This window comes from Myripristis murdjan, chromosome 7 (assembly GCF_902150065.1).
Source record: "Myripristis murdjan chromosome 7, fMyrMur1.1, whole genome shotgun sequence".
NCBI classification, from domain to species: Eukaryota; Metazoa; Chordata; class Actinopteri; order Holocentriformes; family Holocentridae; genus Myripristis; species Myripristis murdjan.
The window spans coordinates 21,047,373-21,065,924 of record NC_043986.1 but is presented as its reverse complement, the minus strand read 5'-3'; the positions used below and the strand labels follow the sequence as shown (position 1 = coordinate 21,065,924).

The 18,552-nt window shown below is 39.7% G+C and overlaps 1 protein-coding gene and 1 long non-coding RNA gene across 2 annotated transcripts; one reads left to right on the top strand and one right to left on the bottom strand.

Moving 5' to 3' along the window:
- The first annotated feature begins 35 nt into the window (after window positions 1-35).
- Window positions 36-12,456, top strand: LOC115362649 (uncharacterized). Its single transcript, XR_003928505.1, has 3 exons — window positions 36-53; window positions 6,591-6,593; window positions 12,270-12,456. It is a non-coding gene; the product is annotated as an uncharacterized LOC115362649 (long non-coding RNA).
- A 625-nt stretch (window positions 12,457-13,081) lies between these two features.
- LOC115362648 (protein ILRUN) lies at window positions 13,082-18,032 on the bottom strand. The gene is made up of 5 exons (XM_030056657.1): window positions 17,786-18,032; window positions 15,991-16,145; window positions 15,616-15,813; window positions 13,834-14,159; window positions 13,082-13,498 (listed from the first exon to the last, which is right to left on the bottom strand). The coding sequence occupies exons 1-5, from the start codon at window positions 17,941-17,943 to the stop codon at window positions 13,463-13,465; spliced, it is 873 nt and encodes a 290-aa protein (XP_029912517.1). The 5' UTR covers window positions 17,944-18,032; the 3' UTR covers window positions 13,082-13,462.
- Window positions 18,033-18,552: the final 520 nt, after the last annotated feature.

Genomic DNA, 18,552 nt, shown 5'->3' with positions numbered 1-18,552 from the left:
TGTGTGTGTGTGTGTGTGTGTGTGTGTGTGTGTGTGTGTGTGTGCGTGTGCGTGTGCGACTCTCATGAAAGCCGTGCAGACATGGAAACAAGGCACAAAGTTTAAAAACAACAAGTTATGCTTGGGGCTATGTTTAACATCTCGTCAGATAGCAGCCAAACTGATATGAAAGGCATGTAGATGATATGAAAAGGTTTGGTTATTAATCACTCCCTGATTTCTATTTTGGGTGAAGGGGCAGGTGCTTAAAAACACACCTACAGTACATGTATCTGTCTATTTAATCTGTATTCTGGTCACCTGTTTGTGTGTGGGCTCATTTCCACATGTTTGAGTTTGCATTTGTGGGAGTAGTGACAAAGTGAAAAGAGGAGAGCGGGAACTGTCACTAATTCCTCTCTAATAAAACACACAATTTTGCATTTAAAAAAAAAAAAAAAAAAAAAAAAAAAAAAAAAAAGCTCTAAATACCAATTCATTCCATCAGCTCAACCAGGTTAGTCTTTGAATTTTTATAATGTGTGAAAATAATGTGTGTCTGTATGTGTGCTTAAGGTCAGTTACAGTTGACATGTATAACAACAGCTCATTGTTTGCTGCTGTTTGTAACTCAACTGTCATAAATGATGTATTGTCCAGGAATTTATAATAGGCAAAAGTAATTTTCATTATTAACACTGTTATCAATGGTAGCAGTAGTAATAATAATAATAATAATAATAATAATAATAGTGGTAGTAACATTAATAGTAGTAATCATTATATTAAAAGTTAGGGTTAGGGTTAACTTGTAGTATCAGTTGTAGTTGTAATATTCATAATAATAGGAGTAGCAGTGGTACTAATGGCAGTGGTGGCAATAGTAAATAAAGCAGCAAAAGTAGCATAAATAGTAGTATTAATAGTGGTAGCAGTAGGAGTAGGAATCATATCAGAATTTGTACTAGCAGTGGTAGAAATAAACTTTGACATGAACAGCAGTGTAAACACAAGTCTTAATAATGATATTAATTAAGGCTCCCCTCCATTTATGTCTAATAGAGCCAGAGTTGTGGTTTTGTGCTAGCTGGATAACTGGAAAGGCTCTACTAAACTTATAACAGAACAGAACCTTACTCAATATCATTTTGAACATCTGGGTTAACCCTGCTGTTAACTCTTCATGTCAAAATGACCACTGTGAAAAAATCAACAACTGGTACTAGTTGTTGATTTTAATTGGAGTAGGAGGAGCAGTACCAGATGTAATAGCGATAGTAATGGTAAATGTAGTACTAGAAGTATTCGTGAAAGCAGGTAAAGTAGTAGCAGTGTGTTCAGCCAGCTGCAGTCTTACCTGGTCGGGGTGTGTAACAGGTGGATTTAGTAGAGGAGTTGAGCTGCTGAGGCTCCTTCACAGCTCTGTCTGATTCCTCCACTGAGCTGACAACAGGTGTAAAGGTAGACCAAATACCTCAGTCCTCTGATTTGCCTTGTATGTAGGAGGCTTCAGGTGAGGGGGCAGTTTCTGTAATTCCCAGTGCTTCTTTCCATCCTCGTTGACTCCTGGCCTAGGTACTACAGGTTTGACTTATTTGGGACACAGTACCTTCATGATATATCAATTCTGAGAGGCTGGGTGTGTCCAAATGAAGGAGGTTACTTTAAAGGCCTACTTCGTCATGACTGGAGGCCGTATTCACATTGAGGGTTCCTTAGGTAAACAAACTTTATGAGACTAATAGCCTGAGGAGAAGCTATGACAGCACCTGTATGCTTTTTTCATTATTTTAAGAACAGCAGTTATTACAGTTTTGTTGTGTTTTTTACCTTTGGTTGCAAGCACTTCTCAGTCTTGAGTTCACTTTTTCAAAACTCATCACACAACTGTCTGCATCAGTGTGCCACCGCAGTTAATTTTCACCAAAATGCACCAAAACTTCCCAAACACTGTGTGTATGTCTCAAAATCAGATAATTACACCAGTACAGAAGCACTGGTTTTTAACAACAGCATTTGTTATGCATAACACAGTGACCTAAAAACCACTAAGAAGTGGCAATACAGTAGATGCACCATCTTATGTGTGTCAGTAAGCAGGTGAGAAGGATTTCCTTAAGAAAGAAAAAAAAAAAAAAACACTGTATTGATTCATACATAGATTAATCCCTTTCAATAATCACTTCTGAGCCACTACAAGTGTATGTTGGTGTGTGTATCTGAAGAACCAGCTTTGAATGTTGTGTTTACAAACCACAACAACAAAACAACTTTTGTATAGTCTTTGTATAGCTGTTAGTTGTTTGTATAGTAGTTAAAATAGAATGATGAATCTTTCAAATTAAATCACATTAAGTTTATTACAACATTTAAAGACAACTGGAATTGACCAAAGTGCTGTACTATCAAATCATATCAAACTGTAAAAGAAAAAAGCAGTAGAGGTAACATAACATCCAAAAATTTAAGTTTAGCCTTAAAAATGACAACAGAGGAGGGGCACTTCATGTAAAATGGTAAAACTATCCCAAAACTTTGAAAATGGTAAACTATCTCAAAGCTCTAGGGCAGCTACTTTGAGTACACCATCACTCTTTTTGCTTTGCCTCTTCCTGGTACCAGTTAGGAGACGACATGCAGCATCCTGCACCAGCTGCAAGCGAGAAAGGGATGACTGACTAACTCCCAGATATAGAGCACTGCGGTAATTCAGTCAAGAGGAAATTAAGGCATTGATGACTATCTTCAGATTATAAAATGGGAAGAACAATTTAAGTTTGGCAATATTTCTGTTAATTTTTCATCAACTTTTAAGGCTTGATCAAAAGTGACACCAAGATTTCTGGCATGGCAGACCCCCAGGGTAATTGGAAAGACCAAATATAATCACTTTGGTCTTACTTTGAATTTACTGAAGGCAGTTCTTTGCCATCTAACATTTCACAGACCAGAGACAGTCAAGGAGGGACCTGTGTTATTATTAGTACCAGGTTCCAATGGAAGGTATAGCTGAGTATCATCTGTGTAGCAGTGATAGGAGGTGCTGTTTTTGGAAGATAGAGCCTAAAGGGAGCGTGCACATGGTGATTAATATGGGCTATAAAATTAAGCTTTGAAGAACACGCGATGGGATGGGAGTTTCCACTTTTGACAGAAAATGATCTATCCATTAGGTAGGAGGCACACCACTGGAGGGCACAACTTGGATACCAACATGGTGTCTGAGACCGATCATGAGAATAGTGTGCACAACTGTGTCAAAGGTCTAATACAATTAATATACCACATTTGCCACAGTCAAGAGACATCAGTTGATCACTGGGGTCTTTAACTAGAGCTGACTCCATGCTGTGACGAGCCCTGAAACCTGGCTGAAATTTCTCCATAATATTGTCATTTTCTATAAAGGACAAAAGTTTTGCATGGACAGTTTTGTCCATGACCTTGGATACAAAATGGCTTGGAAATGGGGCTGAAATTATTTCATGCATTTATGTCAAAGTTTGGCTTTTTAATGCTGGTACAACTGCATGTATAAAAGGGAACCGTTCCATTTGCTAGACTAGTGTTTAGGATGAGTGAAAGGCATGTAGGAAGACATACTGAAGACAGCAGTGCATGAAGGTGCCACAGAAGGATCGTAGGCTGGAGGTGAAATATAAAAATCATATATTATCAGTTTTGCACATGAAAAAGTTTAGAAAATCTTCACTAGTGATTTTTGAAGTCACTGTGTGTATGTATGTTTCCTTGGTTAAGAGTTGGGCTGGAAACATGCTGAGCAAAGTTAAAAGAGTCCATAGTACCAATAAATTCGGTGGCACTGACATTTGATGAGAGGTCACAACATGAAAATTGAGATCCCCAGAGATTTAATTTTTGTCCCGATTCACAACGGCTGAAGATAAAAAAAACCCAGAGAACTCAGAGAGGAAAACAGCATTCAGCCTGGGGGGGTGATACACTACTACACCGAGGACTGGACTTGTACCACCGGTTTTAATCATCACGACCTCAAACCTACAGTGAGCATTACAACTAATGAGAATACACTTGTGGCAGTTTCTGAACATGACAACTAAGCCTCCCCCCGTGGCCTCTGGGCCGAGGGGAGCGGAAAAAAACTGTGTGAAGGCTTGTGAAAAAGGGAACTTGAGATACTGAGATGAAAAGCCCCTCACAAAGACAAGGCTGTGTCAAAATGTTTCATTACTGACAGAAAGACAGATGCTGAATGTTATCCAAACATGAGGGTGGGTGGGGGCATAAAACACAATTACTTACGTAAGCATGCTGATTTTTTTTTTTTTTTTTTTTTTCTGGAGAGATGTCAAGGTATCTGCCACAGGAAAGACTCTCATTTCCATAGTTGCAAAAGTTGTGTGACTGGTGCAGAAAGTAAAGACGACAAGAAGACAGGGAGAGAGAGAGGGAGGGAGAAGAAGAAAGTGAGAGAGAGAGAGTAAATGTTTGCTTAAACTTAATGGTAATGTTGTTGCGGTTCTGTTGAAATATTCTAAAGAGCTGCTGTGGAGGTATCCAGCCCGACTTGTCATCTTTCACCTGCATTATTGCCTCAGCTCTTTAAGTTGCTCACAACCTGTAGCTTTCATCTACCATGGGTTGCTACAAAAAATAAATAAATAAATCAGGATGAGTCAGTAAAATATGCCAAAAACTACTACTAGCTGAGTAAGAGAGTGGCATATGCTTTTATAAATCATCAGATAACTTTAGGCAGCTTTTCAGTCAGACTCTATTCCCCTCCATTCCATGTAGCAGACTATGTCTCATGCCACTTCAGTGAAAATAAGAAGTTAGACAGTTACTAAAAGGAGCCATTCAGAAGCTAATCTCACATTGCCTGCCTTTACATTTCTCCTGTGGCTCACTGCTCCCTAGGGCTGTGTGATTATGCAGATAGTGCCGCAGAGGCAAGAAGAGACTGCTGCTGGGACAGGGGAGCTGCATGCAGCATTTGGCATTTGACCAGTAAACCTCCAGGCAATCATGTACGCCGACTCCGCCTTGAACTGAAAACCCACAATCAGATGACACACCTCCTTTTTATCTACTGGCCAAGTGTCTCCTTACAGCCTCAGGGGCTGAACCACTGCTGCTTTTCTTTCATTAAGCGTGTTCATTAATTGTTCTTTTGCTCCTGTTGTGGGGGGAAAAAAAGGGCACAGACGTGTATTTATTTTGCAATTATTTATATATATATATATATATATATATATATATATATATATATACAGTACAGGCCAAAAGTTTGAACACACCTTCTCATTCAATGCGTTTTCTTTATTTTCATGACTATTTACATTGTAGATCCTCACTGAAGGAATCAAAACTATGAATGAACACATGTGGAGTTATGTACTTAAAAAAAGGTGAAATAACTGAAAACATGTTTTATATTCTAGTTTCTTCAAAATAGCCACCCTTTTCTCTGATTACTGCTTTGCACACTCTTGGCATTCTCTCGATGAGCTTCAAGAGGTAGTCACCTGAAATGGTTTCCACTTCACAGGTGTGCCTTATCAGGGTTAATTAGTGGAATTTCTTGCTTTATCAATGGGGTTGGGACCATCAGTTGTGTTGTGCAGAAGTCAGGTTACTACACAGCCGACAGCCGTATTGGACAACTGTTAAAATTCATATTATGGCAAGAACCAATCAGCTAACTAAATAAAAACGAGTGGCCATCATTACTTTAAGAAATGAAGGTCAGTCAGTCCGGAAAATTGCAAAAACTTTAAATGTGTCCCCAAGTGGAGTCGCAAAAACCATCAAGTGCTACAACGAAACTGGCACACATTAGGACCGACCCAGGAAAGGAAGACCAAGAATCACCTCTGCTTCTGAGGACAAGTTCATCCGAGTCACCAGCCTCAGAAATCGCAAGTTAACAGCAGCTCAGATCAGAGACCAGATAAATGCCACACAGAGTTCTAGCAGCAGACCCATCTCTAGAACAACTGTTAAGAGGAGACTGCGCCAATCAGGCCTTCATGGTCAAATAGCTGCTAGGAAACCACTGCTAAGGAGAGGCAACAAGCAGAAGAGATTTGTTTGGGCCAAGAAACACAAGGAATGGACATTAGACCAGTGGAAATCTGTGCTTTGGTCTGATAAGTCCAAATTTGAGATCTTTGGTTCCAACCGCCGTGTCTTTGTGAGACGCAGAAAAGGTGAACGGATGGATTCCACATGCCTGGTTCCCTCTGTGAAGCATGGAGGAGGAGGTGTGATGGTGTGGGGGTGTTTTGCTGGTGACACTGTTGGAGATTTATTCAAAATTGAAGGCACACTGAACCAGCATGGCTACCACAGCATCCTGCAGCGACATGCCATCCCATCCGGTTTGCGTTTAGTTGGACGATCATTTATTTTTCAATAGGACAATGACCCCAAACACACCTCCAGGCTGTGTAAGGGCTATTTGACCAAGAAGGAGAGTGATGGAGTGCTGCGGCAGATGACCTGGCCTCCACAGTCACCGGACCTGAACCCAATCGAGATGGGTTCAGGTCCAGTGACTGTGCTGGACCGCAGAGTGAAGGCAAAGGGGCCAACAAGTGCTAAACACCTCTGGGAACTCCTTCAAGACTGTTGGAAAACCATTTCAGGTGACTACCTCTTGAAGCTCATCGAGAGAATGCCAAGAGTGTGCGAAGCAGTAATCAGAGCAAAGGGTGGCTATTTTGAAGAAACTAGAATATAAAAGATGTTTTCAGTTATTTCACCTTTTTTTGTTGTTAAGTACATAACTCCACATGTGTTCATTCATAGTTTTGATTCCTTCAGTTAGAATCTACAATGTAAATAGTCATGAAAATAAAGAAAACGCATTGAATGAGAAGGTGTGTCCAAACTTTTGGCCTGTACTGTATATCAGTATAAAAAGTCGTAATTGCAAAATAAATGGGTATATACACACACACACACACACACACACATATATATATATATATATATATATATATTTGAAGCTGACAAAGTACATTTTCTTATGAGTACTTGCTTCAGACTTATCAGTACACAGATTTATCAGATGATCTGATGAAAATTACCCTTGTGCTGTTTTAGGCACCAGTGTAGAAACTTCATTTAATCCTCCTGTTACCTTCAAATTTACTAACATCAGTTGGGGCCAATTTGACCACAGCCATTTAAACCTCCAGAAAATGATTATAATAAAAACAGTTACCCAAGTCTATGGGTCAGGTACTTTATGTGTCTTGCTGACTATCTAAATGGTCCTTTAATAAAACAGAACATCCCCCACTTTTATACAGCTAAAACAGCCTGTGGTCAAACAAACCCCCAGAAACACAGATGGGTACCAAATGTGTACAGGACATTGAAAACATATCATTATGTTAATTTTATATTTACCCACGTGTGGCCATTAAAGAAGAAAATGTCATGAAATATGAAGGCAAAAAAAAAGATGTTACTCATGTATTTAGAGACGCTAAACACTGAATGGAGTAATATTGATCCCAAAGATAATAGAAAGGTTAATGTTAGAGTAAAGAGGGGGTAGGTGAGATGTCATTCATGAGACAGAAATTATAATCTTATGCACATCTTATGTTGGGTGCAACAGACTTGAATGGCTATGAATCACATTCTTGATTGTAAGGAAAAATTGATTGTTAACCACATGAGAATTTTTTTTTTTTCTTCTGTCATAATTTATGTGGGCTCCTATTTCACAAGTCCTGCACCGCTATGGAAACAGCACGCCCATGGCCCTCAAAATGTCTTTTGTGCAGTATAACACAGTTATAATACCATAAATCATAAAAAAAAGGAAAAACCACAGATTGAATTTATTTTATCATTTTTTCCCCAAGGTACAGGGGTGGCCTCACATGCTTAATATATTGAACTATTTACATTTTACCAGGGGCGCCGTATATGGTGAAAAAGTTATGACAATTCCAAGGGCCCTTGCCTGACAGGGGCCCCAAAAAAATAGGAAAAAACTAATATAAAATTATGAAACCATCGTCGAGTAAATATATATATTTTTGTTTTCATGGGGCCCCAAATTCCTGGCGGTGCCCATGCATTTTACAACTTCAACAAACCAGGTGTTTTCAACTATTTACAGGCAATAAAGTGCACTTCCACTCTAAAAAGCCATTTTATTGTACAGAGACACCTGAGCCATGCCAGTCAGCAAAGCAGTTCCTGTGTACAGCCAGGCACAGTGCCGTACCACACTTTCTGCACTTACTGAGTTTTTTTTTTTTTTTTTTTTAAACCCATGTCCATGTGTTTGCTCAGGCTCTGACTGTGGTGATGAAGTAGAAGTGCTTGCTGAGACTGAACTCCCCTGTGCTGAAGGTGGTGATGGTTGAGCAGAGGGGGACGCTGTGTAGGCCTTCCAGGAGTGGAGGGTGGTGTGTTGTCATCATTACATCTAAAAGAAATGTGACAGAAAACTGTTGAAAACTGTCATGTCACTGAAGCTATGAAGCTATAAAGTGAAACAGAACTTGTTTTTCAAGCTGCGTGCTCATATTCATGTGCAAGTGTGCCCTCTCCCCCTCTACCTCTGCAATAGAGTACTGACAAGTCTCAAACATTGTAAAGGAATGAAGCAAAAGTGAAATACACAGTATTTGATCATGAAAGGACAAAATTGTGCAGCTGAAGCACAATCTAAAACTATATGTGTACAAAAAAAGTTTTATATATAATCAATCCACCTATTTAGGGATATAGCATGATAATATGATGAAATATACTCATGTCCTCACCATGATGTTTGCCCTCTTCCAAATCTTCCTCTGCTATTTGTGTAAAGCTGTCAGGATCTGTCCTCTCACTAATGAATTTTTCCACAGAGAACATGGCGCTGACTTTCTCCACTGTGTATAATTTTTGAGCCACGCTGCATTTACTTTATTGCTAAAAGTATGTTTGTTGTGTCTCTTCTCGTTCACTCTGCCCTGTGTAAAATGCAGCCTGCCTCGCTGACCTCAGTGGCCTCGCTGAATTTTTGTCCAGTGGCTGCTGGTCTCAGCCAAGTCATTTAAAGCTTCCCTGTTGCTGAAGAGCACATAATTTAATGTTCAATATTATTTCAATCCAATCTTTCAATTACACATGATGCATACAAAGACTGTTGGAAATTTGCCAACAAAAATCATTTTAATTTTTTTTCCATTTTCTGACTATGATAAATGGTGTGCTTTTGTTGATTTTTGGGGGATGTAATTTTATAATGTGATGTAATTTTGTAATATGATCATGTTATAACACGATCACTGACCTTTCTTTCAGATTAAGATAAAATCGATTTGACACATTTCTTGGTATATGGACCTGACTTAAAGCAGGTTTTAGCCTAATACACTGCACTGATGTAACAGCACAACTATAACCATTGTCTGCCTCTGATATGATACACTAACTCTCATGTTTCATTATCCTTACAGAACTAGCCAAACCTGTTTCTGGGACATTTTAAAAAAAATGCATAGCAACGTGAAGATTTCATGTTTAAAAAATGATTTTAAATTCAGATTTTTTTTTTTAATGTGAAAGTTAAAATGTCTGTGAGTATTTCAGTGCTGGGAGACTAAGTGAAGGCTAGGCCTACATAAAACAAGGTGGTAGGAATACCAAGCCATTTGTTTTCAGTGATAATTTAATCATACAAACGTTCATCAAACATACAGGAGAAAAAAAAGCTTTCATCTGTTTGCTTTTCCTCACGCTCAGAAATGTGCTGCTGTAGGAGTCTAGTGCCACGTGATTCATTCTGCAATCTGACCCATATAAGAAACTTAAGAGAGATATTAGACAAACATGCACAGGAAGAAGCACACTTCACTCCAAATAAGATATCATGGACATTGTATACCTTTTATGGCAGGGAGAAACTTTTGTCATTTTGACATTTTGGAAATAAACACACAAAATTGTTCTGTGACACAGCAAAAAAGCCCAAGATCTGAAGCATTGGTTGATTGCAACAAGTTGTAGCATTGGCTGGTGGTGTGATGTTTTCAAAGCTCAGTATCCCTGTGACTGACTGTGAATGCCTAAGTGAAACAAGGGTTTACCTGATATGATGGTGTAAGCCAGTGCTTGTGAATAACAGATAAAATCACAGTCTATAAAGCCTTCAGGACCTAAGTAAGTGAAAATAATGAGGAGAAACTATTAAACAGGCATAGAGGCCGCATTACTCAGTGCATAGATCAGCCAGTTAGTGCAAGTAAAGCATTCAGTAACGATTCTTGGTAATAAAATCACTGAAAATGGCATTTTATCCTAATACTCCTGGTTTGTTTGGTTAAGTTTACATCTTGAATGAGCAAATGTGATTAAATTTTCAGATCTGTTTAATTTGAGATGCCCACTGATGATCAACAGAAGCATTCCTAGACTTGGATGTGGAATGCCCTTAACTTAATTTTAACATGGGACAGGAAAACCCAGACAAAATCATAACTATGTCAGTTCAAGGCAAAAAAAAAAAATTAAAATGCAGAATCTTTGGATAAACAAAAATGTTTTTCAAAAAATATTACCCTATTCTACATTCATCAAATACATTCAACTCAAGATGATAAAACAAGAGGCTTCATCAAACTGCTTTAAAATGACAATTCACACAGTTATGCAATGCCACAGAACACATTTATGTCAGAGAAAAAAAATGGTTTGAATTCTTCAACGCCATATACACTATATTACCAAAAGTATTCGCTCACCCATTCAAATGATCAGAATCAGGTGTCCTAATCACTTGGCCTGGCCACAGGTGTATAAAATCAAGCACTCAGGCATGCAGACTGTGAAACAAGACATTTGTGAAAGAATGGGCCGCTCTCAGGAGCTCAGTGAATTCCAGCGTGGAACTGTCATAGGATGCCACCTGTGCAACAAATCCAGTCGTGAAATTTCCTCGCTCCTAAATATTCCACAGTCAACTGTCAGCTCTATTATAACAAAATGGGAACAACAGCAACTCAGCCACAAAGTGGTAGGCCACGTAAAGTGACGGAGAGGGGTCAGCGGATGCTGAAGCGCATAGTGCAAAGAGGTCGCCGACTTTCTGCACAGTCAATTGCTACAGAGCTACAAACTTCATGTGACCTTCAGATTAGCCCAAGTACAGTACGCAGAGAGCTTCATGGAATGGGTTTCCATGGCCGAGCAGCTGCAGCCAAGCCACACATCACCAAGTGCAATGCAAAGCGTCGGATGCAATGGTGTAAAGCACGCCGCCACTGGCCTCTAGAGCAGTGGAGACGCGTTCTCTGGAGTGATGAATCACGCTTTTCCATCTGGCAATCTGATGGACGAGTCTGGGTTTGGAGGTTGCCAGGAGAACGGTACATTTCAGACTGCATTGTGCCGACTGTGAAATTTGGTGGAGGAGGAATTATGGTGTGGGGTTGTTTTTCAGGAGCTGGGCTTGGCCCCTTAGTTCCAGTGAAAGGAACTTTGAATGCTTCAGGATACCAAAACATTTTGGACAATTCCATGCTCCCAACCTTGTGGGAACAGTTTGGAGCGGGCCCCTTCCTCTTCCAACATGACTGTGCACCAGTGCACAAAGCAAGGTCCATAAAGACATGGATGACAGAGTCTGGTGTGGATGAACTTGACTGGCCTGCACAGAGTCCTGACCTGAACCCGATAGAACACCTTTGGGATGAATTAGAGCGGAGACTGAGAGCCAGGCCTTCTCGACCAACATCAGTGTGTGACCTCACCAATGCGCTTTTGGAAGAATGGTCAAAAATTCCTATAAACACTCTCCTCAACCTTGTGGACAGTCTTCCCAGAAGAGTTGAAGCTGTAATAGCTGCAAAAGGTGGACCGACATCATATTGAACTCTATGGGTTAGGAATGGGATGGCACTTCAGTTCATAGTATGAGTAAAGGCAGGTGAGCGAATACTTTTGGTAATATAGTGTATTTGGCTTGAATTCAACAGAATTTAAGTTCTTGTACTTCTGTAACCCAAAAGGCATTATACAGAAAATAATAATTAAAAAAACACCCCAGTCAAATTTTCCATAAATTAATCCTACTATTATGGGCAGTTTAATCTACATTTGCAAACATGTAAAATTTTACTAAAGCTTAGATGCAGAAAATGACTGGGTAACACTTGACTGACTTTAGTATTGAGGGTACAATGATAGTTTGAGGCCCATTGGGAACCCTTACAACAGGCTGATAACATGTCACGCTATGGCTGTCATTTATTTAATTTGGTTATTGTGCACCAATAGCACTTACTGTGTAGTGTGTGCTGCATTATAACCAATAAGGAATACGCTTCTGGTATGTAATAGATGTGTATGGTGAACATCACCAATGGCTTCAAGGTTATCAGGTGAAACTGCTACAGTAATGATGTATGGGAGGCAACCTTTGTTGTATCACATAAATGTTTTTAGCTTTTTCTATCAAGTGAAATTTCAATTTCACAAAGCCTGATCCTTCTTTATTGCCAGTGAAGAAGCTACAAAATGTTCTGCAAAATATCAGACAAGACGGAGTACCGGCTCTAATTTCTAGCTTTACGACAGAGCTCATGTACACTAATCTAGGCTAAACTGTCCATAATCATAGAAGCCACATGTGTGAAGTCTGTTTTCAAGTGGGAATTTGACCCTTAAATAAATGTTAATGAATGGGTCTCCCTAGTGGAGGAAAATTATACTGCATCATCTCAACTTTTAAGAACTTCGACAGCAGAGAAATTATTGACAAAGATGCATGGGCCAAGTTGAAAAAAAAAAAAAAAAAAGACATGGTAAAACCTGATTGGCCTTTAAATGAATATTCCTTAGAAATTACTAACATTACAAACAGCATTAGATGTATTTCTGGATGATGTCTGTGATTCTCATTGTCTTAAAAAAGTGTACATTAAAAATTAAGAAAAAAAGGTAAACAGTGAAATCCTATAGTTGGTTTAAGAAACACTGATATTATTTGATTTAACTAGGCCCAATCAGTTAAAAAAAAAAAAAAAGTCAGAGAAGAAACTGGAGAATCAGTTGGCAAAATAAATGGCTTTTCCTCCCAAGTCTCTTTTTCAGGTTGCACAATGCGCGCGCACACACACGTACACAAATTCACACATACACACGCTCCTGTCACCACTGTTTCATCTGCACACTGACACCTAAAAACAAACAAACAAAGGTTCAGAAAAAAAGATATCTCTCAAAAAGTCTCATAGCACTCATCTTTAACTTAGCATTCACACATGCACACTGGATATGGGATGTTGGTTGAGCTGTACGTCAGGAGCATTGGTCGCCAAGCCTCTGGTCTCTGTGAGAGCAGCTCAAGTGGAGAGGGACTTTGCATAAAGTGTTTGTACATCTCCAGACTCTCCACCGGCCACTGGTAAAGCATCTTCTTTCTCTCATTGGTGTGACTGACCCCAGAGGTATAGTGCTGCTTGACTGTGACAGTTCCCATGTTTTAAGAGTGCCCGAATGGATAGGGCCCATGTATACCCTGTGGGGGAAGGGACATGATTGAAAATACAAGACATACTAAGCATAAATGTAAATACCAAATGTAAGCAATACATTTTTTTTTTTACCTCAGGGTCGGGCTGAATTTGCTCTCTATTAACATAATTTTAAATGTAAATCCAAACTGTACTTTATACAGTATAACATGCCATTCGTTCTTTAAAGGTAAACTTTTTTTTTTTTTAATGGCAGAGAATTTCAATTTTAAAAAAAAATCTTTTATTTTAATTATGGATGGAATGAGACAAATTAAGCTTATCCCTGGTTCATTTAGCTGTAATGCAGGGAATTTCCTTGCCCTTTGATCAGTCTTACCTGGTTATAAGTCACTACTGATAGATTGCTTTGTAGACTGTTTGCTGCTATATTCACAGAATTGTGTGAAAGTCCATTCTGATCTTGCTGCAACTGGTTAGGGCCGCCCTGCCAGTGCTCCCCAGTGTCCTTATGACTGCTGTCATCATGGAGACTGTTGTCATTGCCGCTGGGGTATTTGCTCTTCTGTGGCGAGGCGAAGGGGTTGTAGTCTCCCTCCAGGCTGCGGTGGGGCTGGGTGTTGAACTCGGCCTGAAATGAAGAAAGCTGCTGTGTGACGCCGAGGAGGCCGCCAACCTCCACGCTCAGGATCACCCAGATGACATCTGTCGAGAGAAACCAGCAGCATGTCATAATGCAGGAAACAATCTGCACTGAGTCCTCCTTCACTGGTAAAGTCTGAGGGTCATAGTAAACCACCACAGTGGCTGAAAGTGTAAACTAACAGCCTGTATAAGCAAAATAACATTAGAGGTGCTATGTATTTTCAAAGTACTACTGATTTTCTTCAATATCCCGAAACATTTTACATCAACAATTCCAACATGTATTCAGTTTCTTTGCCTTGTGCACCCTTTCCTGCTCTCTGATTGGTTCTCAGCTTACCCTTTAATTCCCCACCACTCATTAACTTAATTATGTTCACCTGTTTCATTCTCTACTTAAATGCTGCACCTGTGTTGCTCACTCATTTTCACATCTTTTCATTGAGCACCAGTCAGCTTCTTCCCTGAATTCTTGTGAGACAAATTCATTTTACTCTTGTTCTGGTGTTTTCTGTTATTGGGTAAATCATTGTTTATCCTTAAGTATGAACATGTTGCAAGCAATTTGACTGACTTGTTGTATTCATGTGCTTATTTGGTTAAATGTTAACCTCTTGTAGTTTCTCGTCTTTCCACAGATAATATTTGAGCTACTGCATGCCCGTGTGTGTGTTTATTACCTTAACCAAACACATTTTTTTTCCAATTAAACACCAGTGATTGATGTACTGAGTATCCAACTTTCTTTATTTTACTGGCATTCTGGCAGATGCTTTATGAACAGTCACCAGTCTACTAAATCTCTTCATTACAATCATGGCACACCAAAAGTGCACAGTGCACACTGAAACCCAAAATGATTTTGGTGATGAGACATGAAGATACCAAACATAGGACAAACACTGTTACTAGTGACATTAACAAAAGGGTTTGTTCCATTTTTAAGGACCAGATCTCTTCCGGAATACTGAGAAACTGACAGAGTGAGGTGTGGATATGAATATCTGAATTAAATATTGAGGCCTACTATTAAATTTAATTCAGTATCCACAAGTTGATGAATGTGACTGGGCAAGACTTGAAGAATTTCCTGTCAGCATCCATCATGTACTTAAAACTTGCAAGCAGACATAAATCAGTGAAATGAATGACTCCTATAAGTAGTGTGCTACCTGGATTCATAACTGACGGGCTATGAAATCCTGTGAAGTCAAATTTCTGTGCTCACTGTCTTCCATTTCTAACTGTATCAAAGTAACCTTGAAAGTCAGTTTAATAGCAATAGTAAACAGGCACTTGTCAAAACTATCATCCAATGAGATTGTTTGGTAGGGCATATAATCAGCAGGTATATAGGAAAATGGAATTACATTTTTTAAAGTTAAGTCAAGAGCAAACAACAAAAACATTATTGATAGATCTTCTGAATCTCGTCATGGTAACTGATGAACCTCAAATGTGCAAAAACATAACAAGGCTTATACTCAATTCTTGGTGTAAAGTTTGCTGTCCTCACCTCCATAAAAGAGTCCAGTAGCTGTGCACATCCTCCACTGGCCCTGGTACATACCGGGAGCCACAGGGCTCTGCATCTGCACACTAACATCAGCTATTTCCTGGGGATCTAGAGACCGAACCATCACCATGTTTACGTGACCAAACTGATCCCCTCCAACATACTTCAGACAAACCCCAGGAGGCCATGATTCTGCACCTGTAAAGCACACAGAGATATTTTGAACTCACATGATGAATCATGACAAAACATACCCTGGTTCTTGTCCAGGATATAACTTTCTTGTTCTGGATTCAATATTAGCTCTGGACAAGAACAAATTCAAGCATAGCCATTTTCCAGGGACAAGCAGTGTGTAAATTACAGAAGAACTACCTGTGTTTTGTATTCTCCAGGTCTTCGTGAAAGGTGTATCGGGGGGAACTGACTCGCCTTCCCCAATTGTCACGTCCTCCACAAAGGACATGCATGGTGCATTGATGTTGGGGCTCTCAAAGTCATAGTAGGCTCCAATGGCTGCTTGCAAATTCCTAAGGCAGAGGAAGGGGGTTAAATCCCTGTGATTAGTACAGAAACAAATTCCAGCAAAAAAAATATAGATTTCTGAACACACCCACACTAAAATACACCTATGAGAAGTGATTTTGGCAAATGTCCAACATCAAATCTTGGTCTCAGGATCAAAATTACAATCTTTCAAAGCATCTCTTTTTGGTCAAGTGGCATTTCCAATGACACATCATGGAAAGGTGAAAAGATGTGCAAGAAACGTGGCAGACTTATTGCAATTAAAACACTCTGGACACTAAATGAGATGTCTGTAGACCAAGAGTTTCAGAATGGCTGCTGCCTCAGACATGCTTGTCATACATAAACCAGCAGGTTTATTTTTAGAAAGCCCGTTCCAGAGGAGCTATTACACAGTGTCACGTGATAGCTCTTCAGGAGCAGCAGTGCTGATTGTGTCATCTTGCAGAAGCCAACATGGGGATCATAAATGTAATCATTTGGAAACGCCCGCAATGCTTTTTTTTTCTGAATTCAACAGCCTATTCCTCCTCTTGGTATAGTCTTTACTTTCACATTAGTACTTTACATCATGAAAAAAAAAACGTTGCAACATGTTCACCCGTGACTTTTATTTTGAAACATGTCACCGGATGTCTAATTTCTCAAATCCAAAAAGACTAGTCTTGTGATTTGTGTGCGTTAACGCTCCCTATAGCTGCTCGCTAGCTGGTTAGTTGAGGAATTTCCGTACGTGATCGACATAAATTGTGCAGGGACAGTGTGTTAGATAAATATTGACCAGGCAAGCAGTGTTGCGACAATGTTTGACGAGCTTTGAGCCAGACATTGCGAGCGACGTCTTGTTAGGTTACGTAACAGTTAATATGACAGCGGCCAAGAGGTAACGCTAGACGCAGGTCTTGGGTGGTTATTAAATTAGCTATAACTACCTAAACTATGTTGAACTGAGGTATACAAACAGAAGAACTAACAAACACAACACCATGATAACCACAATGCTGATAGTGGAGCAACATAAACAACAATAGCACCTGGGACCACCAACAACAGTTAGCTGGGTTAACTTCTGTGGTAAACATAAGGGGGCTACTATCATGGGCTGCAGTCAGTAACCGTCATAAGGCAAACCACAGCGAGCACAAGCAAAATTTATTGTTATTTTTTTTCTCTCGCATAAACACAGATTTATACTTTCTCGCTTAAAACAACGTTAAATTTCGTTACCCCTTCCTCATGTAGGTTGGCTAACAAACCGCATCAGGTTATAGCAAGTCAGGTATACGACTTGCTATAAGGTAACATTAGCATACAACGTTATTAGCGGTTTAAAAGGAGTTTCTGCCAACATAAAATAAGTGTAAACTGGTTTTAGTTACATTTTCACTTTCCACTGGCTACCTGACTGACACTGACTCAGCTAGCTAACACCCACCATTGAGTTACCAGTAGCTGAAGCTGTGTCTTTAGCTATAACCCAAAATCGACACTGCCATTCACCGTATTAACTATAATGTTACAGTCGGAGCTTTTCCTGTTATTAACTCAATTTAAGGTGCCGTGTAAGAGCCACTGTGTGGTAAGCTAGCTGGTTTACGTGAAGTGACCCCACACGGCAGGCCGAGCGAGTCCCCGGGCTCACCAGTTGGTCATGTCCAGAAAGAAGGCGCATCCAGCCGGGTTCAGCTGAAAGCCCAGCAGCCTCTGGAACTCCGATATTAGGATATCTTTATCTGTTGTGCCCATGCAGCTGAATTTCTGCATGAGCTCCGGGTCCAGGTCCAGATCCATGCCCTCCATCGCGGATTTCCCTGGACAGAGGCAGGGGCTTCTCTCCTAATTTAGTCCGAGGCCTCGGCTTGTCATAACAAACTCAATAACAACGCCAAGTGCGCATGTCACATGATGACAGTTGTAGTCGAGGAGCTTTTTACAGTGGGGCGCTCCAGGCCCAGATTAGACAAGGCTGACCCCTACTTACACAAAAATAAATGCAACACACGAGGCAACACTTAAACATAGGCTGATCGTTGTTCATGGATTAGGCTGCGAAATTTTAGCCTCCACAACCTTTTTTTCAAAATATCAAAGCCAGCAATTAAACGAAGTACGTTTCTAAGCTTGTCCATGAAAAAATAACCATCATTCTTGCTTATTCGGCACTGAAATTTATAATCGTGTCCACACATGATTCAATAATAAAAATGAAAATGGAACCGCATTTATGATGTAAAAAAATACAATTAAATTGACAATGTTTTTTCTTTCACTCAAACTTAATTTATTTGTCTTATTTTCCTTTGTACGCTTATTTAGTATTTCCTTAGACGTTTGTTTTCTTGTAGAAAAAAAACAGCGCATGTACCTTGCTGGAAATGAAAAGATCACGGCAAATGTTGCAAGATTTAC

Coding starts and splice junctions, on each gene's coding strand:
- LOC115362648 (XM_030056657.1), bottom strand. CDS start 17,943: ATGGAGGGCATGGATCTGGACCTGGACCCGGAGCTCATGCAGAAATTC. Junction 14,160..15,615: donor TACTGGACTCTTTTATGGAG/GTGAGGACAGCA, acceptor TTCTCTCGACAG/ATGTCATCTGGGTGATCCTG. Junction 13,499..13,833: donor CAGTAGTGACTTATAACCAG/GTAAGACTGATC, acceptor CTTCCCCCACAG/GGTATACATGGGCCCTATCC.